Source organism: Camponotus vicinus, unplaced genomic scaffold (genome assembly GCF_025532165.1).
Source record: "Camponotus vicinus isolate PSW18456_S1 unplaced genomic scaffold, iyCamVici1.0 SCAF_9, whole genome shotgun sequence".
Classification (NCBI taxonomy): domain Eukaryota; kingdom Metazoa; phylum Arthropoda; class Insecta; order Hymenoptera; family Formicidae; genus Camponotus; species Camponotus vicinus.
The window spans coordinates 18,189,302-18,214,567 of NW_028141981.1; the positions used below are offsets into that span (position 1 = coordinate 18,189,302).

The 25,266-nt window shown below is 32.9% G+C and overlaps 1 protein-coding gene across 1 annotated transcript in view; it reads left to right on the forward strand.

The window, feature by feature from the left end:
• The window catches only part of LOC145976975 (uncharacterized), a 62,147-nt gene extending 37,752 nt beyond the window's left edge, over positions 1–24,395 (forward strand). Inside the window, exons 2-5 of the mRNA XM_083108564.1 lie at positions 12,197–12,688; positions 13,130–13,431; positions 16,565–16,820; positions 18,574–24,395. Of these exons, the coding sequence (XP_082964690.1) occupies positions 12,422–12,688; positions 13,130–13,431; positions 16,565–16,820; positions 18,574–21,027 (3,279 nt within the window). The 5' untranslated portion in view covers positions 12,197–12,421 and the 3' untranslated portion in view covers positions 21,028–24,395. The remainder of the gene's footprint in view (positions 1–12,196; positions 12,689–13,129; positions 13,432–16,564; positions 16,821–18,573) is intronic.
• The last annotated feature ends 871 nt before the right edge of the window (positions 24,396–25,266 follow it).

Here is a 25,266-nt window from a genome sequence, read left to right on the forward strand (position 1 = left end):
AAAATATTTTGTTATGATTTAATGAAAAATTATCACTATCATAAATAATGTAATAGAACACATTCTTCTATAATATATATATGTATCTCTAAGACCGAAAGCTATATAAAAAAAAACTGCTTTTTAGAAATGAAATTAATTTTACAAATGTTACAACTATATTTTACAAATATTATAAATTTGCAATAGCATATGCTGCTATTAAATTTGTAGAACAAAATATTTTCAGCTTTATAAAATTTATGTTTTTATTCTTTTTCAAACATTTCTAGTTGTGAAGTTGAAGTTGCGATTGTTAAAGTTCTTTACCATTCGCTAATTAGTAATTAGCAGACACAGTTGATGGCATTGCATTATATGCCAATTCCACTCTACGCTGTTGAGCTTTTTTATATTCCTTTTGAAAATTTAAATCATCCGACAAATTTAAATCACTTTACTATCTCCCATAGACAATTGCATAAAATGATGTGTGAAAATTCTCCTTTTCATCTCCATTCAATTGTATTGTGAGAAATAAATGCATTTTAAATGCAAAAAAGAAACTAACCTTGCCAGAAACGCATTTTAATAGTATTCCCTGTATTATTCTATTGTTAATATGATGTAATTTCACAAGAAATATCCACGAAGTTGAATTAATATAAGTCATACTTCGCTGTTGTAGCCAGTTTTAGTATGTATAACTTGATTGAAGTCCATCCAAGTTCCTTTAACCGTAGAAATATGCAAATGCAACTTTGTTCATAACTCACCGTGGAGATTTACCGAAGCGCGTCTGAAGAGAAAAAGAGAAAGAGCAATCGAAGTTATAGTAATTACAAGGGAATTTAAATTCTGCGTATCGTATGCGCGGTTCTTCGACGAGAAAACAATGTTTATTATTTTTGTATTAAAAGTTCGGTTTTCGTTAAAATTGAATGTCGTAAGCACGCTTAGTACTAACTTGAAACATATATATCTACTTTGGATGTTTAATTCAAAATTAGAATTTTATCCCGTTTTTAGTCTTCTTTCTTAAAATTAATTAAACTTTACTTTTTAAACTAGAAACTTGATTATATTTATATTTTGAATTATACATTTTCCACGGAAAGAATGACCATAAATTCACGTTTTATATGACGCAAACTCGTTTAATTAACCTGAAATAGTTTTCTTTAATAAAGTACATTTTAAGTTAGCGCTCTTTATAACGCATGTTTAAAATTATAAAAATACTTATTTGTTTACCGTTCTTCAATTTGACAATAAAATGAAATTCTATGTGTAAAAGACAGTTCCCGTGTAAAAAGATCTCCGTTCTTTTGTGTCTTTTTGCACGAGAATGAACAAATATTTTCCCTGCAAGCTTGTCCGCGTAGTCCGTGACTATAGTTCGTATCCCTTCAGGCTCAAACAACGAAAAAGTTGAAACAGAGTAAAATATTCGTCGTAGACACACGATTAATGATTTCAAAATACGAATAAAGCATCTAAATTGTGAAACAACTTTAACTTCAAATTCTTGTTATCTTTCTTGAGCGATGCTTCTTATTTAAACTTAATACAGTTGCGGAAGTTGACTAATAGACAAACAGTTATTTTAAGCGATCGTTTTGCTCCATATAGAACATATACGTAAGTTTAAATCTCTTGGCGAACAGCGCGTTTGTCACGATAAAGCACGCTCTCGAGGAATTTCGCATTGTGTTTTACTAGCAAGAGCTTACACAAAGCGCTCGACGTGCAATATAACAGGCAACAAAAAAATATGCAAATTTAAGCATTTTTCGCGATCACAATGCGAAACAAATGCATATTTTAGAAGAAAAAAATCTATTTCAAAAGTTTAGATTAACTGTAGAAACACAAGAAAAACAAGATCAATTTAATCTATTCTTTTTCGAATGAAATTAAAAGACATTCTTATTTTTATTTTCTAATTTGGCTGACATGACTCGATATATTAATTCGTTTCGATTTAATTATTTATATTATTTATATATCGTAATGAATAAAGAAATTATTAAAAGCAATTGAATTAACATGATGAAGGTTCGTTATTAATATGGAAAAACTAATAATTGTTGTATTTTCTACATATCGTTACATTTGTGTATGAATAAAATATTTACAATACGCACGGAAATATTTAATTGCAAATACCTTTCGAGCTGAGTAGATTACTACAACAAGAATTCAATTATTTTTCATTAACATTGTATAATTACATGCGTTTTAGTTTTGCTCAGCCACCCATTGACATTTGCATTTGTGACTCAGTTTACAAATGAAGATTTATCATTCGAGCATCACCTGAGAATTCTGGGATGAACAACATCAAACAATGCTTTTATGCAGTAGCTTACATTCTCTGAAACGTAAAAATGTAAAAAAGATAATTTTATTTTTCTCGCTGGTTTTCTCATTTATATTCAGTTTATACTAACGTAAATCCAAAAAGGGACTTTTTGTTTTCTCGAAGATGGCTAGCAACATTGACTCCTTTACGATTTATCATAAATTTAAATATTTGTGCGTAGGGTAAATACCTAGAAGCAATCTCTTATCAATGACCTTGATCTTGATCATATGTTATCAAAGTGTAGCTCTCTTTTATTGTGACTTTATGCCAATTTAAAACGAATGCTCCATTGTCTAATTTCAAAGAAGAAATGCGAGCAAAGATATTTTCTTCTTTCAGAGACTGGGTGAAACCTACAGAGATTTCACAGAATGCAGCAGTAATACGGTGAGAATTGTCTAAATCTCAGTGAGATCTATGAGTAGATAATTTTAAAATTGGATCGTTTTGAAATTTGGATTTTTGTCTGTGATAAAGAGCAAAAAATCAGATAAAAATCTGACCATTTTTAAAACAATTTATCCACTCATAGATCTTTCTGTAATTTATAACTCTCACCATTCTGTTGTATTCTGCGAATAATCCCTGAAGATTTCACCCTGTCTTTGAATGAAGAAAACGTATCTCTGTGCTCGCATTTCTTTTTTGGAATTGACAGCATTTTAAATTGACATAAAGTCACAATAAAAGAAAGCTACACAACAAAGCACCACTCGAAACACACAAATATACATTAAAGTTGTGATAAATTCATGGACATATATAAATTTATACATACATATATGTCTCTCTCTATGGATAAATCATAGAAGAGTCAATATTGCCAGCTACTTATTCGGGGAATCAAAAAAGTCCGTCTATTTTTTGACTAGTATTAAATAGTAATTAGTATTAAATATTAATTCTCGCAAATGCTATTTAAATTTGCATTAATACAATTTTTTTATGAACCGTGGAAACCAATAATGATAAAGTGAATATATAATTGACGTTTATTATGTACAAACATATTAAAAGAAAAAAAAATAATATATATACCTGACATTTCCTTGATTTATGTTTTACTCTCGATCGCAAATTATTGAGATGTTAGAAAATTATTGATTCATTTTTATGATTTATTAATACTTAATATGACATAATGACTGTTATTGAATCGTAAATACATTAAATATAGCTTCACTGATACATTGTTTATCGAATGAACAGTATACAGGGTGTCCTAGACCACCCGTACACCTCTTTTCTTTCAAAAACTAAGCATTTTAGAGAAAAACGTTTTCAACAAAAATTGTATGGTTTTGAGGGGAATATAAGAGTATGTCGAGAGCTTTCCAAAACACTATTATAAAGTATTTTTTCATCAAGTACTTTTCGAGTTATAAGGCTTGAAATAATTTCTTAATTTTACATAAACCATAAAATATCTAGTAAAATATTCATTTTTCGATTATCTTACCTTAACACTTTTATGTACAAAATAATGAGAGGAATCAATTAGTGTAAAGAAAACACAAAATTGTTTCGAAAAAAAAAATGTAATTTGCAATTAACAATTGAGAAAGAAATTAAAGGTGTCCTTGACCTCACCTTAACGATGCCATCCAAGGTCAAACCAATGACACCATCTTATGTTCCCCTCAAAACGATACAATTTTTGTCGAAAACGTTTTTCTCTAAAATGCTTAGTTTTTGAAAGAAAAGGGGTGTACGGATGGTCTAGGACACCCTGTATATCTAGAATAAAATATACGTAAATATAAATTAATGTGTGACCCCCGATTGCAAAGCAATATCATTGATTAGCTGCTTGTAAAAACAATAATGTATGTAATTCTAACTTCTTATTCAGAGATAAAATATCAGATAAATTTTTCTTCACACATGTCATCTTTGGCAAGTAATAAATTTCTCCAGTAATCTTTCGAAAACTTGAATCCTCTTTTGTCGAAAACATTTTTCTTTATTACACTTTTTTATGCTAAGCAAGAAGAACATCACGCTCGAAGTTTTTCACTGCCACCGATATTGATTATTCAAGTTTCGCACTATCCGTGGTATTTCTTGTTTCCATCGTAAGAAACCTTGCATTCCAGCACGTAATATTAGATCTCGTTCGTTTCTCAACCGGATATTAACTCCGGAAGTTGACATTCGGTCAATACTGACGAATCCTAGAAATTACGTCATGGAGTTCAGAAATATCCACCCACACATCAGATCACTTGCAAAGGCAACAAGAAATATAGATATATCAAGAATGTCGAAGCAAACGGGATTCTATCGCGACGATATTAAGTATCAGTAAAGCAGGTCAAATGCATTTACATTCATTTAAGGGCAATTTAATACGCAAGTCGTGATTGATGATAAATCTATTTTTATACTTAAACATGTTGAAATTGCATTCAAATATCTCTTCTTTTTTTTCAAAGTATATATATTTTCTGTATAATATAATTATGTAACGTAATTAAATATATCTTCTATAGATTTTTCGTTAAGATAATTTGTAAAAGCATAACGTCAAACAAATTTCAAAATTTCCGGGTATTGATATTTTTTACAATTTAGTCGTATGAATGTTGCTGTCGATTTTCAAAGAAAATACCATTTTTTTCAAACAAATGTTAACCCTCCCAGGCCCATTTATACAAACATCCAAAGGAAAAAGCGAGCGTAACAAAGGTCCATATCTCTGCCTCGTGTTGCTACGTGAAATATTATCGAATACATTTATTGTCATGACAATTTTGCGCGATAAACGAAACGGTATTTTATAATATGAATTATTCATACATATTAATATCTGAAAGTTTTAATTATTGACGCGATGATTCGCGCTAATATAATAGATTCCACGCCAACGTAATTTTCGCTCTCAATTCGATGCTTTTCATTTCATCGTAACTTGTATCAATTAGCATAACCTTCGATAGCCCCACGCAAAATACTCTCGCATTCCTTACTTATATCAAGGTTGTTATTTATTTTCACAATATCATGGCCAAATGATATTTATTTTTTTATGTTTTCAGAGTTCCCGCTGTGAGTAGCAGCCTACGGAATCTCGTCAAGTACATATGTTCAAATATATACATTCTAAGAAGAACTTTTACGTTCTCTTTCGCACAATCTTTTGGCACGTCGATAGAAGATACGCGATATTCTAAGAAGATACTTTCTATTCATATTTTGCACTTTTCAGTAAAGAAATAAAACAATTGAAATTTATAAGTAAATCATATAAATGTGTGTAAATTTAAAAAGATTTGATCAGATCTCAAAATTATAATCGTTCATCATATATTTATGCAATACATTTACGTTACGTAATTGCTTCCAAAGATATTTAATAAGGTTGTATGTCTTGCGTTGGCATCGCAAGGACAAAATGATTAGCAATGCATGACTCGATAGAACTTAAATCTGAATATTCATACCATCAATGATCGGAATAAATATAATGACGCTCGGAATAAATACTGCATAATCCTGTCTTTACGTAGAAACTATGATGTTATCATTAAAAAAACTCATGTATATATTTAAAAAAATCTACATACTTTGCGCTCGGATAATCACAGTTTATCAAGAGAAAAGCGATTAAACGATCTCTCGCATACGTCTTTTTTTCTTTAATCGCTGCAAGTCTATGAATTTTAATTACACGGAAAATAACATATATCTGTTTCTGGAATTATACAAAAATGTCAAAAAATTAATTTTATTCTCTTTGTATTTCGTATAAAAATCTAAAGCGCACAAATAAATATACAACCATGAAAATACTCTGCATAACAAATAAGATAAACTGATTGTTATAAATATGTGTCGTATCAGTCTGAAAGTGGCTCGCATATTTTAAAGAAAATAACAGAAGTATAGACAGAAATATTCGAACTTTTATTCGATTATATTGAATGGTTTCATTTTATAAAGCGTGATGAAAGTTCTTTCCGAATACGATTCATCTTACTATCTAGATAATTAATCCTACGTTTCTCTGATAGTCTAATCTGATAGTCTAATCGATCGCAAAGTTCAGGGGCAATCAGGTCAAGACATTTTCCGTTTCTCCCGTAAACCGCAATTAAATCACGGATCATAGGGGCACGAGTGAAAGAAGCGAGCCCCTTGTGTCACCATTTCTCCACCCTTCTGTAATTAGATGTGCAATTCCTGAGTTGATTATCCAATCGATTCTCCCAACGGCGACCTGGCAGCCCCTATTGGAAATCGAACCGGTTACCTTGAAATCTGGGGATGATAGACCTGCCGAAAACTGACGTATCTCACATCGCTCGTTGCCGCTGTAACGCAATTTGTTTTCCGTTCCGATGATTGACTTTAGCTTTGATGCGCGAAACGCTCAACCGGAAAACGTTCTCGCATTGTTTCCACGTGTTTCCAATTAATCATCGATGAGAAAGGGTGTGCGCGAAAGGTTAAGCTTTCCTGAAATTCGCTCTACTGCCGCTACCTGCTGCGAAACAACTTTTCCCTTAAACGAAAACACATCTCAATTTCCAACATTGAAGCAATATCACTCAAACATCTAAAATCACAAACGAAAGAAATTAGATTTTCTTATTTTTAAAAATTTTAGCAATTTAAAAAATAATATAGGTATGGAAATTTATATATGTATGTAATAAATAGGTAATATATAATATAAAAATTTTTTAAGAATGTTTTGATTTACAGTTTTTGATAGTATTTTACAAGAATTTTTTTATTGTACATAATGTTTAAATTTTATTATTCGATTAAGATGATATAAGGAAAGATTATAGCTATTAGTCTAGCCCCATTCTTTGTGATAAAGTTAATAGTAAGGTAACCTTTGCCTTATAATTATATCATTAAGTGGTGTAGAATGAGAAAAGAACACCTCTTAAGGCTTTTACTATTTGTTCGCAAAGTTTTCAACCACAAGAATATATATCATTTCATGATTCGATCGCATGATATACATATATATTTTACTTTTTCAATAGAAACCTCGAAATTTGAATAAAAGAAAAATATTAAAAAATTAAGAATTTCTGTATCTTAAAGAAAGGAATGTTTAATCGGTATACTTTAGTGTTTTCTAAATACTTTTTTATATTCATCGATTGATATTGAAAAAAAAAAATTAATTTATAGCATCTAAAAAATTTTATAATATTCGGCGACTCTTTCTTATGAACATAAGCAAAAGCGTAAGCAAGATAATTTTAGAGAGGCTGCCTCTTTTCTTTGCGAGATGTAGCCTGAAGCTTACATTTTTTATCAGTCACCATACAGATTCTTCGCTGTTACCTCGTACTATTTTCATTACTCAGTATTCATAAGGTTTACTTCGAGATGCAAATTTTTTTGTGCCGCGATTTATTCACGCTATCCTTCGCGACTCGTTTGGTCGTATAATTGACTATGTCGATCGTATTGACAACAACAGCTGAAATGAGGAGGCGGACGTTTAATACAATCTTGACTAATGACGATAAACTACAAGTAGAAGACAAAATCCTATATCGCAGGAAACCCATTAATATTTCTATTATCCCTAGCACGCTATAATTTATCTGATTGTCGCGGAAATGTCTGTTCATAATGACATTCGATAAATTGGATTTATATATTGGTAAACGATTAATAAGGCGTTACACGAAAATTCATTTAATTCATAGAAAACGTATTAAAATTTGCGCATGTCGTGTAATTTTAAATTCTTGTGATACTGAAAATATTTTTTTTTTCATCGCACACAATAATATGACTGCACACTGTTGTTTCCTCGGTTTCTAATGATATCGGATATAAAAGCTTTCACTAAATGTTTGCATTTGTTACCCTACGCTTAGATTCATACATGTTTATATGTGATTATATTTCGTCTTAAGCAAAATGGAGTCAGTCCTTTAATCAATTTTCACACTTATTACGCCCTCGCTATTTATTAATAAAATATAAAAAATCGATCGAATATACATTTAATGATAAATTACAATTATTTCTTTAACTCATGCAGATTTATAAATATAATACGCTATGTTCAGTTGGCACGATATTTAAATCGAATGGAAACGAGCTGGAAATATCGTTTGAAACATCATTTGTGCATTATAGATCAATTGTGGGCAACGGATTGAAAATATTATGACAACAAGCAATTTAACAGAAAGTTACTTGAAATTGTAAAATAAAGAAGCCTTCAATTGAGATTTAAAATGCCTGCACAATCTCCAGTTGAGATCGATTTAAAATATTGTAAAACATTACACTGTATAGTATTGTAGAAAGAACTATTCGAGATTATTCTACAATTAAATATTTGTATAATTAAATTTTTATAAGTAAATATTTTTATAATTAATTTTTTTCAATAGTTATTTAATATAACTAATATTTATAAGAGTATAATATAATGCGCTATAATTTAAAAAATTTGGAGTACTTAATATATTTAGATTTTGTTTCCTGTAATTTACTTTTATTTAATGGTATTAATATATTATGCTAATACTTAAAAATAAACTATATAAATAATAATTTCAAAACTAAGTTTTCTTTAAAAGAGTCATGATATATATTTAGAAAAAATCGGGATTGGTTTTTTTCTTAATTTTTTCTTCTCAATTCCTTTATGAAAGAGACCATAATCATAATACAATTGTCTCGCGTGACTTCTTTTTAAAACGAGAAAGCTTTCACTTTGGATTACTGACTTTTTCATTATAAATAAAAGTGGAACACAAAAAATTGAGAAAAAGGAAGAAGGAGAAAAAGAGAGAGATATTTGAAGCCGTTATGAATCGTATTTACTGACAATATTCCGTTCCATGTAATATGAAAGAAACTACTAATATATATATTCGTCTACTTTTATTCTGATATAGACAAACTCTCTCTTTCGTTTTATAATATCGATTGCACTTATTTCAATATCATCATGAAATCAAACCACTAACGACTAATATAGTAGGTGCACTCCTTTGGCATGCATTCGTATCAATATTCGTCACGAAAATAGAACATAAGAGTTTGAATATTAAATTACAGAAAAATTGATTATTTCCAATTATATTCCAAACATTAATATCATTGATATCTCCGATTTGAATTGTCGTTCCTATAATAACATGCTTCTATCATATATTCACGTTCGCGGTACATAATTTTTATTAATAATATTCTCATGTAACTTTCTTTTATTAAAAACAATTTAATTATATTTTATCTCCAAATATCCAATAAATTAATTCTGATCACGAATCTCCGTCTAAGGGATTATTCGCATTACAGATAGTTACGATATGTATACACTTGAAGAATGAATATTTAATTAAAAAGATTAAAAGCACTGGAGAGCCGGTTTTAATTACTCTCATCAAAGAAGTATTCGTAATAGCTAGAATTGGACATTAGGCGTGAGAAAATACTGTCCTCGAGACGAAGTGTGTTCCGCATTTTGACACTTTGGAATTAATTAAACGTCCTCATGTCGCAAGAACTGCCACATGGGCCCTCGTCCAACAAATTGCCTCCAGTTGAGAGAGATCCTGATGGCGTTAAAACCCGCCCAAGCATCCAGATGCTGACCATCGTCCACCGTGCGAGCATTAATGTCGCGTTCCGGTTCATCCGAATTGCAAATGCGGGCTAATGGTTGCTGAACGGACGAATTTAAGTTCATCTCTCTACCGAGGCTCGCCTCGCCTTTTGTTCGTAAACGGAGGGCTCCTATTAACGCGGATATTGCGTGACATTCGTAAGCTCTTTCCTTCTCATACCATGCATGAGATTAATGCGTCCTCTGCTTTTTTGCGTTTAGGAGAAATGAAAACATTCGGAGAGAACGTGCGATTGTTATTTCTGAAACATGACAATTGGTCCTTTGGATATACACTGTGGATGTAATTATTAATTGCTTAAGTTACCAGAAGATATAAAATATTTATAAAAATACAATGCAAAAGTATGCCATCCAGATATTTTTGATTAAAAAACTATGATAAGATAATAAAATTTTGATAAAAAGAAGAAGAAGAGAACTAATGTTCATTTTTTATGAAAGATTTAAGCTAATAAACTGTAATAATATATAATCTTATTTAAATAAAAATTAAAATAAACGCACACTAAAGTTAAAATTTTCCAATATGAGATACGTGCAATTTTATGTGCATTATGACTTTACATAGAAATAAATCTATATAATAACTGTGTTTTTAAAGCAAAAATAATTAAAAACAAAGATATACGTTCAATTACAAAAGGCTATAACAAGGGATAGTGTTGAACGAATTGGAAAAATGAAGAATGAGAGATAAATAAATATAGAAAAGAATCAAGAACATATCTTATATCAATTCACTACCGATTTCTGATAGAAAGATTAGAAAATTCGACGTTTCGACAACTCATAATTTCTTAACGGATTGATTGTTTCAGTTAAGCCTAAGCACTTCAATGCCACGAATCTCGAAAATCTCTCATCCATAAGGCAGAAGCCTCAGATTGTCGAACATGGAAGGACTCACAATGCCTCTGGGAACTAATCATAACGTAGAAAGTCAATAGAAAGAACTAAATCTTGTGAAAAAATTATCTTATAAATAATTATCTCATCTTATCTCTCTCTAAAGAGTTAGCTCAAAAATTGTTGAGTTTCTTTCTAGAATCACACGAAAATAAAAAAATGAATAATTTATTTTATAAATTCTCACACAATACTTCTTCGAACAATAATATTGCGTTTTAATTTAAAGTTTTTCATTAGCAAAGAGAATAAATATTTAAGATAACAAAGTTAAAATTTTATTTAAAATTTATTCTTAATGTTTTGGCAATAATTAAGCATTCCAAAAGAACAGTTCTTAATTTTCAGGCAATTTTCAGAGAAAATCATGATTTCAAAGCCTGGAAATTATAAGCACAGACAAAGTAGATTTCAACACTACTTTCACTTCTCCATCTTGTACTTCAATTTCGCACAATAATAAGACTCGAGAGTTTAAAATTATATCTTCCAGTAGAAATAATACAAGATTTAGAATTGGAATTACACATACACATACAATTTTCAAAATGATATACATATTCCATATAAAATTGATTCCATATAATTGATTCCATATAAAATGATATACATATTTCCATATAAAATTAAAATTAAAATGTAAGTTTTATTAAAATAAAAATAATAAATATAGAAATAATATATAGAAATCCAGATCATGTAAGTCAATTCATGCAATAATTCCAACCTACATCAATCATCAATAATTCCATCTACATCATAACGTTGATATCATGCTATTGTTTCATAAAATTTTATACCACAATTTTTATACCGATATTATTATTACAAAAACAAAATGTATAATACATAACATTTATCTATTGTAATTGTATTTTTATTATTAATTTCTATTATTACTTCTTTTTTAAAGGTAAAATAATTTTTTACCTATTTTTCCTATAATTGCAAATAAAATTTTGCACGAAATGCAAATATACACGATGAAAGATAATTTACTGTAAATTTTGAATGTAAAATATGCATTCAATTATTTCGCGATACATATTTAATTATCACTCTATAAAGTACAAGAGAAATGTGTAAATGCCTTTTAAAATTTTGTAATAATGTAACTACCAAAAATTTTCAGTCACGCATTAATTTGCAACATCATTACATCCATTGATTTTCTATTATTAATCACGATTCGCATATCTTTATCGTTACCGAATAATTAAAATTACGACGCTCGAAGATTAATGATGAGTGTATCCCGGAAGTTTGTTGTCCCGAAGATAATCCAACTGTCTATCGCATGAAAAATGGTTTGCTTACAGCGTGGAGCGACGACGTCAGTGCGACTGATCATCCGCCTGTTAAGGGCGAGTGGTCTCGTCGTCGATCGTCCGTGTCGTTCTGGCGCGACGTGACAGTCTGGAAGACATCGCGTCATGACGTCGTACGGAGGAGGACACGTCTACGAGGACGAAGGCAACTTGACCTGAAGTAAGGTCGTACAGGCGAGGATAAGTGCGGACTCGGTTACTGCCGCGAGAGCGACAATGTCAACGCTCGCCACGGACACATCACTACCATCCACCGTCGTCGCTGAAGAACTGACGACTGTTCTCGTACCCACCGTCACCAGGATAGACACGCGACTGGACGTCAGTCCCATCTCGGTGGTTCTAGCGGTCTCCATGGTGTGCATTCTGTCACCTATCACCGTCACCGGGAACTCCATCATCCTGGCCGCCTTCTACAAGTACAAGAGACTCCGGACCGCCTCCAACTGTCTACTAGTCTCCTTGGCCATTAGCGATTTCGGAGTGAGATTATTATTTATAACTATTTCATATTATATTTTTAAATATTTATATACGATTGACGATATATACATTTCTGAAATAAGGTAGATGTAAACGAAAGAAAGGCTTCACATAAAAAAAGTACACATGAGAGAGAGAGAGAGATAGAGAAATTTATCATTAATAATTATTTAATAACTAGTTTGGTTTATTAATTGTTCTTTTATTTAATTTTGTTGCTTTGCAATAATAAATTGACACAAGATCTCTCTCTATTCTCGGATTATTGAAAACATCAATTACTGTTGTACATCTGATGCTCTCACGGTTAATTCTTAATGTAATATCAATATTAACTCTACATGTCTCTTGACGATGAATCCGGCTTTCGTGCAACACAATTCAAGTACAGATTCTCGTTTAGATTAACGCTACATGGACAGTCTTCCCTCACGTTGACAGGTCGGTGTGTTTATGCCCTTCGGGATGCAACTGGAGCTCTCCGGTCTACCGGAAAACGGCGTCTCCGCCCTCTGCATCGTGCCGTACTGCATCATAATCGCGCTCTGCAGCGTAAGCGTTCTGATGACGGTGGCAATCGCGGTTGATCGTTTGACTTCATTGGCGCAACCGTTGCGATATAAGAACATCATCACCCACAGCAGCATAGAGAAGTATATCGCGGTCTTTTGGATATATGCTATTATCATCGGCCTCTCGCCCCTCATCTACGCTCAAATCACCGGAAAGATGCAGTCGCACAGGTAAAGATTTTTTTATATATCAATATTATAGGCAATATTATTTCTTACGTTGCAATATATTTTTATAGCAACATTTTGTATTTATCGAGAACAGTCGCTAAAAAAATTTCACGGTAGATTGAGATAAAGGAGATAAAAAGAGAGTTGTTATGAGATACAACAAGCCAGGCGTTACTCAATCAGTGAATATAAATGGCAACTTGTAGTATACTCTTCCGTGTTAATTTCAAATAAATCTATTATTTAGAATAATCTCTGCAGATAGTATATAGTCTCTCGTATAAATCCCGTATACATTTATTATTTAGGATTACTCCTAGGGGAATATACTATAGAGAACATGCGATTTTCGAGATTGTTCATCTCAAGTAAAATTGCCTAATTTGAGTTGGAATAGAATAGCCTATGAACTGTTTAGTTTAATCCAGAATACGCGCATGCATTTTATTTTTTAATCCTTGTTCTATTTTTAATTCTTATTCTTTTTTTGTTTTTTTCATCTTATAATATCTTGTATTAATAAATTTGCGGAAAACTTAACAAATGAAGTAACGACATGTAATTAATATTTAATGTAAATTTTGGATTATTATCGTGCTATTCCAAGATAAGATAATTTGCTTCTATGTTAAATTTCCTTAAAAAATTCAACTTTATTGTAGCAGATTCTATTTTAATCTCGTCCCACATACTAGCAAACAAAATACATATCTCTGGAAAATTATTAAAACCAAATTTTCTTCTAGTCACGTTCCATAAACATAAAGAATAAATAACTATATGTAATTTTGTATAACGTCCCATGAATAATCATATTTATTCAAAATCTACAATTAATCACTAAATGTTAAATTACAACTGATTGCAATAAAATGTGCTTAATATACATTCATATACATTTATATGTTTTGCATACTAACAAATCGCGAGTAACGTAACAAATTTAATTTGAGTATTATTACATTCTTTTATAATCATTTTAAAATGACTTTTATTTCTAATTATGACTTTTTAAATATTTTAATTATGATATTATAAATGAATAAAAATAAATAGAAGCAAGAAAGGTAGTTTGCATTTCGCGCAGTTTAAGGAAACACAAGTCACAAAGGAAATCATGCGCGATCTCTTATTAGTGTATCTCTCTCTGCAATTTTTTACTTAATATAGAATATTTTTTACGTCGCGACAATTTATAATAACGTTTCGTATTTATTAAAGAATAATTTAAGCCGCTAAAAGTTTTTGCGACTTTAAATTATAAAAAGATTGTAAGTCAAACATTATTTAATTAATGAAAATAAATGGTACTTCTTATAGTACATTCTCTCACCTTAATTTCGGATAAATATATTATTTAGGATAATTTACGGATAGTATATCGCGCGTATAAATCCCGGCCACATTTATTATTTATCACCTCTGAAAAATATATTACAGGTAACTTTCGATTTTTCGGAATTAAATGGAAAAGAATAATTATAAAATAATAAAAATAAAATAATAAATGATAATAAAAAATCTTACATAGCAAAAGCGAATTATATGCAATAAGAATGACGTTTAAAGTATACGGAAATACAATTTAATTCGTAGAGCGATAAATACGAATCAGCTTACTTAATAAAGTTCAATTGAGTTAATCTTCCGTTGATTAAGATTTTAAAAATGGAGCGGTCCTTTGAGTGTTTAACGGACATTTGTAGCATTAAATAAACTTTTTAACGCGATGCGCTACATTGCTATGAATAGAATTGCGAGAAACTCTATTAAAGTTTCATCTGAAAACACCTACATGATCTAAATGCATAACATATTATTCTACGACACGTGGCATCTCGAAAAGAATAGATATTATACAGATGGAATAATAAGTAAAAGATTTGTTCATGTGCTGTTCAAGATTATAAAATACATTACATTGTAAGAATGAGAATTAGATTTAACAAATTATGTTCAGTCGTGCTATTTTTAACACTCCATTATCTATCTTTTTAACGTTTTAGTATAATAAACAAACTTTCAAAGAGCTCGACATTACTTCATAATTATATCTTTAATTGCAATGCCATGTGTCATCATAATTTTTTTAAAGGAATGTTACTACGTGAGACTATATGAAGATATATATACATATAAATAACTATTTCAACATTTAAATTAAACTAATTAAAAAGAAGCAAACATAAGAGATTTAGATTTGTTTTCATATAAAAAGATGAAATTTAATTAGAATAATTTTCTTATTAAAACCAATGATTTTCTTATTTATTTATTAACCTTGATTCGCATTGAACAAGAAATTTATTTCCTAATGGCTACTTTCATTCTCTACTTTAATATACTAAATATAAACTTCAAAATATAATTCCAAGAAAGATATCGCATAAGTAACATATTTCCATTCATAAACAGATAACTTTGTTAATCTGTGACCACGGCTTGTAATGCTTTTTGAAAGCGAACGTTCAGTATTTAACAAATTTTCAGCACGATCTCGACATAAACATAATCTCCCTACGGCATTCAATTCCAAGTCACGCAATCTAAACGCGATATAAAAACGCAGGAGGTCTCAAATGACATCGTTGTCAGGAATTGCAACGATATCTGCGGTATATTGCTCACACCACCTGACGAGGCGAGAAAGTCTCTCACTTCGTAAGCTCGACGTGCGCACGGACGATCAAGCGATGCGCTAAAACGTAAGCTACAAAGAGCGAAAAGGAGGTTCTTTAACCCTTTGATACGTACCTTTGCGCAATCACAAAGCAACCTGGGGACTTGAATCGATCGATCCCCGTTGCACGGATCCCGTATCTATCTCGTTGCACTTATATTGCGGGCATTGCATTTATGAGATATAAATTTTTATAAGCAGTTACATCCCTGCCAGTGTGTATCCCGCCCGAGCGCATATAATATTTTTTTTTTAAATACATTATATGTACTTTATATATCACTGCTAAAATATAATAAAATACCCTGTAAAATTTAATATGAGTTAATAGAAAAAAGAATAGAAGATATTTTGCATAATATTAGAAAAATTACAAATATAATTATATTTTATTTGTATATATTTGTGCGGAATTTTTAATTTATCCCCCTTCTATTGAATTTTGTCTTGCAGCGGAAGCTGCAGATTCGACGCCGCCGTCCTGCCGCCGGTCAGGGTGTTTCTGTTCGTGGCAGTCTGGGCACCGAGCGCTCTGGTCCTGCTGAGCTGCTACATGTACGTTTACCTCGTCGCTCGTGCACATGCACGCGCAATTTACACAGTGGAATTATCATTCAGACATCAAACGCAGACCTTGGTGCTGCCTCGTTATGGACAGACGCTGGCGGTTACGGTCGGTGCGTTTCTCATCCTGTGGCTTCCATTTCAAGTGAGTGAACAACGCAAGCACGTCGCGCGAAATTGTTTTCGCAATCTTCTCTTTTTCCTTTTCCTTTCATTTGCCATCATAAAAGAATTTCAAAAGAGAGTGCCCCGCAAGCTGCCATGCGTTCGTGTAAAAAATACGAGCTCGGGAAACTACGGTCGCACGTTGCGCCGTCTGATCATTAAAGCTCCGTTGCTACTTAGGTGTCGGACGCGTGACATCAATTTCATTTCGCTGTCAGGGCGCGTTACGTGACCACACCGGAAAACGAGATTTAAGTCTAATATAGCGTTCATAAGGTGCGCCACGATGCGACGAGTAATAATGTAAGTATAAAGGAGAAAACGACCCCATACAGAGAAGACTGAGAATAAAACGTTAAAGTTTACATTCCGATACTAACGCCGACGTATCGAAAAGCGATCGACATATCGAATTCGACATGTGATTAGCTTGTCACACGGTTTCTCAATTTTCCTCCAAGATCGAATAAACGCGCGTATCGATTCATCTCATCTATCTTACTCGCCTCTTCAACTCCGTCGTGTTATTAAAATCCGTTTATGAAATCCCGTCTCCCGTCTGTACGAACGTCACTGACGTTCATCTCGGTTACGGACGATTACTTCGGGACAGGAGGTAATGACTTGTTTACTTTTACGATCCACGCGTTCTTGCAGTAATGTGTGCCTTTTATCGCACATTATGTCCGCCAGATGAATCAGACACGTGCGCCGACACAGAGGATTGAATTCTGGCCTTCTATGACCCGCTAACATATATTTATTAATCTGCGTAAAATTTTGTTTTGCGAAACGAAACACAGCCGCAGCAGGAGACATATGCGTATGTATATGTGAAGAGATCAACGCGCGATTATATTGTGAGACTGGAAAACTTAAGATAGAATTCGTATCATGATCGTATCCGATTCTTGTTGAGCATTCGAGAACGAACGATTTGCCGGGCGAAAAAAAATCTCTTCCGAATAATATCTTGCTTAAGTTTTTCTCGATTCGATTGACAGAAAAAGTTCTTCAAAGTTAAACGCTGATACATATTAAGGCTAAATTGATCGATTTCGAGGATAGCGAGGTAAACGATAACAAAGTTTTCTTGACCCTGGCTTGTCCCAACTTGTCTTAAGCGAGTGAAAGTTTCTGTTAAATTGCGGAAAGATTAACGCAATTTATGAAATTACAGAAGCAATTACAACGTGACAGATGTATGCTTACAAACTACGGAAAAGGGAGAAAACTACTTGCCATGCTTTTTGTTGCTTCTGCGTCATAAAAAAAGAACTAAAGAGGAAAACGCTGGGAAATATTTCCAAAAGTTTACCGAATTCTCTTTTAATGTAAAAACTTCGCAAATTGACGTAACTTAATCCAAAGTTCTTTCTATAGCGATAAACAAGAATTCGTTAATCAATTATAGCGGTTCATTGATGCACTGCAAAAGAATCGTGAATTAGTAATTTATCTCGCGACGAAGAAACAATATTTACATTTCGCTTTTGAAAATTTGCTGCACCAGCCGGGTTACAAGCGATGCATGTGTGAATAATTTTCACACGTGGGACGAGACAGACTTCAAAGGGCATCTCGGCGTTCGTATCGGCTTTTGAATATTTCTTCGGAAATCGATATCTTTCAGCCATTTCATTGTAGAAACCTATTCTTTTCACTTTGACGCGATTGTGATATCACAGATGTTGCATATCGCTCTATCGAACACCTTCTCTGTCATTTTTCAGACTTGCATGTTGGTAGACGTCTTCTGTGGCACCAACATTCTGTCGGAATGGGCGGTGGTGTGGCTGGGTCTGCCGATTCTGGCGCACAGCGGGGCGAATCCATGGGTCTACGCCTTTCATCACGGAGAAATGCGCGTCGCCGCCGGGAAGATTGCCGAGGATTTGGTCGCTTTATTCGGCGTGATGCCGAGTCGCTACGGTTGTTCACCCACGAGACGCGGTTCCAACACGAACTTCGAACTGGCCGAGGTGAACAACGATAGCAACGAGAGTAGACGGCATCCGTCCGTGGAAAACTGCTTCACTGCCGCCAAACCGTACAACCTTTATGCCAGCAGAAGATCTGCTCTGGAGGTGTCGGGCAGGCAGACCGATATCTCTCTCGAGAAGCACGACCACATTGAACATGTTGCATCCTGCAGCAGCCGACCGGACGACATAATCGAGGAGAACATCCACGATCTGACGAAGATGCTCGATCCAAAGTACATAATTGATCGGAACCATGTAATTGACTCTAATCACAACATCGACAAGATCAAGAATCTCAAGTATTTGTTAGATCCGACCTTCAACAAGATCAGACATCTTCGACGGTTGAATCATAAGCGGTTGAACGACAAGAGCTTCCCGTTCATCTCCGAGCCCAAATTCATATCTTATCAGAATCTGAAGAGCGACGGAACGCATGGCAGTCGCAAGTTTTTTCCATTGAACGCATTGTCGGATCCGATGCTGAACGGATCGAATACTTCCGTAGTGGACACAAAAGACTTCAACGAAGCGCTCTGTCACAATAACGTTGCTCCTCAAAGGCGGAACTCAAATTTGTCGTCCATGTCAGATTCCAATCTCAAGGCGGTCACGGCGAATGCTTCCGGGAGGGGCATAAAACTCTTTCCGGCGAGCAGCGACGGCACGAAAAATCATGGCTGCTCAGTGCAAAATCTCGATCATGGATACGAGGCCGCGTTAGCGAGACACGCAATGATGCTCTCTCAACAATTGGAAGATCAACGCAGATCTACCAGCAAAACCATCTCGCATCCACGATCCAAGTTCCGTAATTTCGGACGCGCCAGCCCGAATCTGAAGCTCAGGCTGCGGAATAACTCTTCCGCATCGTCGTCGTCGATGTCCAATAGCATCAAACCGGACTCTAACGCAAGCACACCCAGGCGAAGCATTTCGCCGAGTATTCCACATGTGACCATTACGTCGAACAAGTTGGCTAATCTTATTAATCTAGATCCACCGTCGAGAAACACGCATACGCACAGAATAAATCTTACTGCCAGAACTGTGACACAAACTCGCAAAACTCCGGATATGCTGAAGCACTCCGAGTCGATTAATACAATCGATCCGTACTCGACGCACCGTGTAACTCTGCTGGAGCCTTCCAACTTAATGGACTCCTTAATCGTCCCGACGATACACTCGGAACCGCCGAGTCCCATCGACCCTTTCCCCTCAGCATCCCTTAAAGACGAGGAAGCGCAGAGTCTTGAGATCCCAAGATCTGCAAACAACAATGTCGCACAACGCGCTAAATCACCTCTAGGTAAAAAATGCAGTCCTGTGAGGCACTCGGATCCGGTGATACCAACCGTGCTGCTGAATATCGAAGACTATAGCGAACCGTCCGTGCGAAGCGATAATCAAACGACGAGTCAAGAGAATAATCTTCTATCCAGTAACACGCCGACGTTGGAACCGATTGATTTGTTTGAAGCGCTGTTGAGGAACTCGGACAAGGGTAAGGACGCGAGATTACCAGAGCCCATCTTCGCTGAGCACGACTCCACTCGATTCAGTTCGAGACGACCGTCCGACTCAAAGTGGTCCGAGTCCTCGAGGAGTCAGGAGATCCTGCCAAGTGTGACGGAACATCAAACATTCCCGTCGTCCTATTCGGTGAACGATTTTCAAACTTGCAACAGTGGCAGCGACCTCAACGATCTCACGTCCCTGGATCCGTTCATGTGTCCGGATGCTTTATCGTCGTCTCTGCGCGAGTCCTTCTTCAGCGCACCGTCTGTACCCGACTCGGACATCTTCACGTCCTTCGAGGAGAGTGACGGACCGATCTTCACGCCCGATTTCACGCCTGATTTTGAGCGCGACACGTCGTCAGCGTACAATTCCATGTCGACGGTAAATCTGAAGAGATGCGTTATCGAAGCGGCGTTTCAGAGCAGATCCACAGAATCGGTGCATCGAGTCAGGTATCCGTCGACGCGATCCTGTGCAATTCTCAAACTGGAGCCAGCTGTGCATTCGAACAGATTACGCGTTAGACCCTGCACGAATTACATTCTGAAAGATCCGCCGATTAAGAGAAATCCGCGATTAGCGCCTCTTGCCATTCCGACGCCCACTGACATTTGTACACCCACATTCGACATCGTATCGGAAATCAAAAGCGACAATGGTGTCGGTGTCAGAGTATAAAGCGAGAGTGTTAAAAGAAACAGATATAAACGAAGAATTTGCAAATTTCCATTGTGCACAGAGTATTCCGTACAAATGCTTGCTAGTCACAGAACTTTATTCTCTTGAAAAAAATTTAAAAATAAAATTCAAAGGCCTCTATTGGTCGTGTGTGTGTGTGTCGTCCAATAATTCTTAATGTTGAATTTTTATTAAATAATATACACATTAAGTTAAATTTATTAAAATATGTTTAGAAAGATAAAATATTTCAACAATTAAGTCTGACATTATAAATATTTCTATATCGAGTCAGTGTTCACTTTAGATTATTTAGCAATTCTTTTATTTACATCTTTTCTATCATGCTTATATTCTTTCAATATATTTATATCTCCACATATTCCTCATATTTACATTTTCAATCTCTGAAATAATTCAATGATCAAATTTTTGCAATTAAAAAAAAGAATTCGCTATTCTCGATTAAAGAGGATTTTAAAGTACGATTTTAATTATAATAAAAACAGTATTATATTTGGAAAACATGGATATTACATTATAATAAATCACAGGAGAAAACCGATATATTTAAAGTTGAACTATGCGATATGTCTCTAGAAGGTAATTAGTTTAACAAATAAAGAAGAAAGAGAGAGAGAAATCTTTACGAAAGAGGAAGAGACATGCTATAATATCGCTATTTCGATAGTTGTTCAAGTTAAATAATAAACATATTCGATGTATAAAAAAGCGATGTCGGAGATCTGTCGCGATGTTAAATCCTATCGCCATTTTGTCAGAATTAAGGAAGAATTTAATAATTTAAACGAATGATTCCTTGGTCGATCTATCCGACTGAATCGTTATGCGTAAATAATGTTCCGTCTCAAATGTAAATTAATATTTGTCGTATTATGAGGTAGAAGAAAGAATTCTCTATGCGGTCCAAACATTGCCTGTGACATATATCGTAACCTGTAAATACATACGCGCGATTGCGTTTATATTTTGCGAATCGATTCGCGAATCAGACGGTTATTCAGGGAAGTTCTGTGAATCACAGAAGGGCGTGCCAAGCTAATTGTATCGAATCCGATAATTTCGCAGAAGTCATCGAGTTAAGCTTGTAACCCGTTATCTCGCTTGTGTACCTGATGAAAATGATATAATTGATTAAGAAAAATCGTAAATATATATTGCAGAGTATTTACCGGAATATACTTTATAATGAGGTACAAAACTTGCTAAAATCTAATAAAAAATCTAATAATAATAATGTTTTGCGAATCTCAAATATTTTCATTTGAAATCGTTCCATTTTTACGCGTTTTTTTCTGATATCAATAGCTTATAGACAATTTTAATATTCATTGCTTTTCTATCAAACGAAAAATAATGGACATTTAATCTATTTATGTATAGAAACATGTTTTCAAACCGCAAAGTAATTCTTTTTTGCATTAAAACTGATATTAATGACAAGGGGCAAAATTATATGTGTTTTATACATTAAACAAAAACATGCAAGATAAAAAATTAAGGAAGATGGAAGAGATCAATTAAATATATGTCATAGTTGAAAAGGAAGACAAAAGTAAAGGAGTTTGAATTTCGAGCAGCAACCCAATAGTTAGATGCATTATTATTCTCTACGAGATATAGTAATCGAAACTATCATTTATGATATTTTGTTTGTAACGTTTCATATTACACAATGTACACATCTATATTAATATTTCGATTTTTTCGCGAGCGTCTCGTAAAAATCTCTAACTTTTTTATATTACGTCGCTGTTAAAAATCACTTTGCTAACTCGAATGATAATGAAAATATATCTACGGGATGCGAAAATATTAGAAATTGCGTCACAATCCTCACAACTAAATGCCAATTAAATACTTTTATACATAAGATTATTGAAAGAGAGAGAGAGAGAGAGAGAGAGAGAGAGAGAGAGAGAGAGAAGTCACGTATAAATGTATAAATTATTTTTATCATATACTCTTATAAAGTACATTTTTCAAAAGAAGATAAAAAATAAAATTTCCTATATACTCCATGTACCTAAACGGTGTCCCGATACTCAGCAATTTAAGACTCGATATGTGAATTTTACCGAAGAAAATTTTAAGACAGATATCAACAAACAAATATAAACATCTAAAAAAAAATTTATTTTCGCTCCTATTCACATTGACTGATCTTGCGCGATTTGTCTTCCATACCGTAAAAGTTATAAATAGATACAAGATCTGGTATATCCCAGCAATTTTATTTTCCTTTTAATTCTTGTGCCTTGCAATAACATGATAGTAAGTGTTATGGCGATAATGCTTATTAGTTAGTGGTCTCCAGATCATAAGTGTATATACATATAATTAATTAATTGCGAAAAAATACATATATTCTCTATCAAATTCGAGAAAATATTAAAAAAGTGAATGTTTAATACAGTGTTGTGAAAATGTATTCTTGAAAATGTATCTTTAAATATATACTTTACAACATCTGATCATTACCTTATGCAAAATGTAGACATTTATTAGCACTAAAATTTCCGTAATTCTTTATGGGACACCGTTATAATACAAATTCTGTAAGAATAAAACTCCAGTATTCACGGAAATGACAGGCACTGATATATTTTTATGAAGTACCTTTATTGTTATTTATAGATATTAAGCGTAAGAATGTGAAGCTTCGATTCGCGCGCCAAATATACGACTCTGATCGAAAAAGGATCACAAAAAATGTGTATATATAAAAGCGTATATATCTTATTTGTAAATTACCGGAACATGATTTTAAAATAAATATCGTTTTTTTCATCATAATAAGTATTACGTGGACACAAACCACCAAGAAAATATTAAAGATTGAGAATAAATAAAGTTTGGACAAGTTTTTCTTAAAAAACTGAAAGGAATTTATAAATCATACTAAATGTCTCTTATATAATCATTTAAATACAATTAAAAAAATTTGGATAAAATAAAAATATATATTAATTTATTATGAATGTAAAAAGGCGGAAAACGAAAATAAACGTACCGTTAAATAAATTTTTTTCATATATATATTATGTTATAATGCTTTTGCAGATTTAATACGAAATTTTCCGAAAATATCAACGCATAACAAATTTAAATGCAATGAAAAATAGAAAAATATAATGATCAATATTACCTTTTAAATAATGATCCATATATCGATTATCGACAAATTATTTACTGTCATCTTTATAGGATCACGTTAAAAGTTATAATGCAGAATCGAAGAGAGAATGCGGTGAGAGAAAGATTATATAAGCACTGTAATTAAACAATTACATACATGTATGTTTTTGTATATACGAAAAGATAAAATATATTAAATTAGACCCGAATACATAAAGGATTTTGTGATTTTCTTACCTCGCGTATAACTGCAACAAATATTTCCTTGACAAATATTTCCTTTTGACTCCTTTAATTTATTGAATTTTATAAGAACTGTAGGCCATTTCGTGTGAACTGTACTAATATCCGCAGTACATATTTCATAACGTAAATTTTTTTAACTCAATTTTAGCGCTTTATTTTAGTGTAAAGCACAATATGAAATGTAATTATAACATCTAAATTAGAAGAAAGAAAAAAACAATGTCCTGCAATGCGTATTTCAATATAGAATTAATTTGAAATCATATGAAGATTTAAATAAGTATTACAATATACAAAGGTCACGCACTTCAGTTTTAGAAATTTATAATATTGTGTTTATTCAGATGAACTAATTGTTTTATATTTTTCTGATTTATTATGATAAAAATCTTCAAAAAACTAGATAATAACAAACTATATTAATTTATACTCATTCCTCTTGCTATAAGATGTAAATTTTTAATAGTTTTACTGTAAATATCAATATATTTTATACTTAGCATATCACGCAAGTCCGCAAATAATTGTTTCCAATCTCAAGTTGTTTAGAGTTTAATGGTTAAAATAAAATACATAACTTTAAATAATATATAATTCTATTTGTATTTTTTAGTGCTTTTCTCTCTCTTTAAATTTAATTCATAAACATGGAATCAGAATACGTAATAGAAGAGAATAGGATTATTGCAAAAAAATATACCAAATTCTAATGCATCAAAATATATTTGTTATAAACCGCATTCTCTAACATTATATGCAATAGCTGTAAATTTTGAACAAGGAGAAGAGAAAGCTATTACTATTCTCAACATTTAAAAGTTAGCATGATATTGT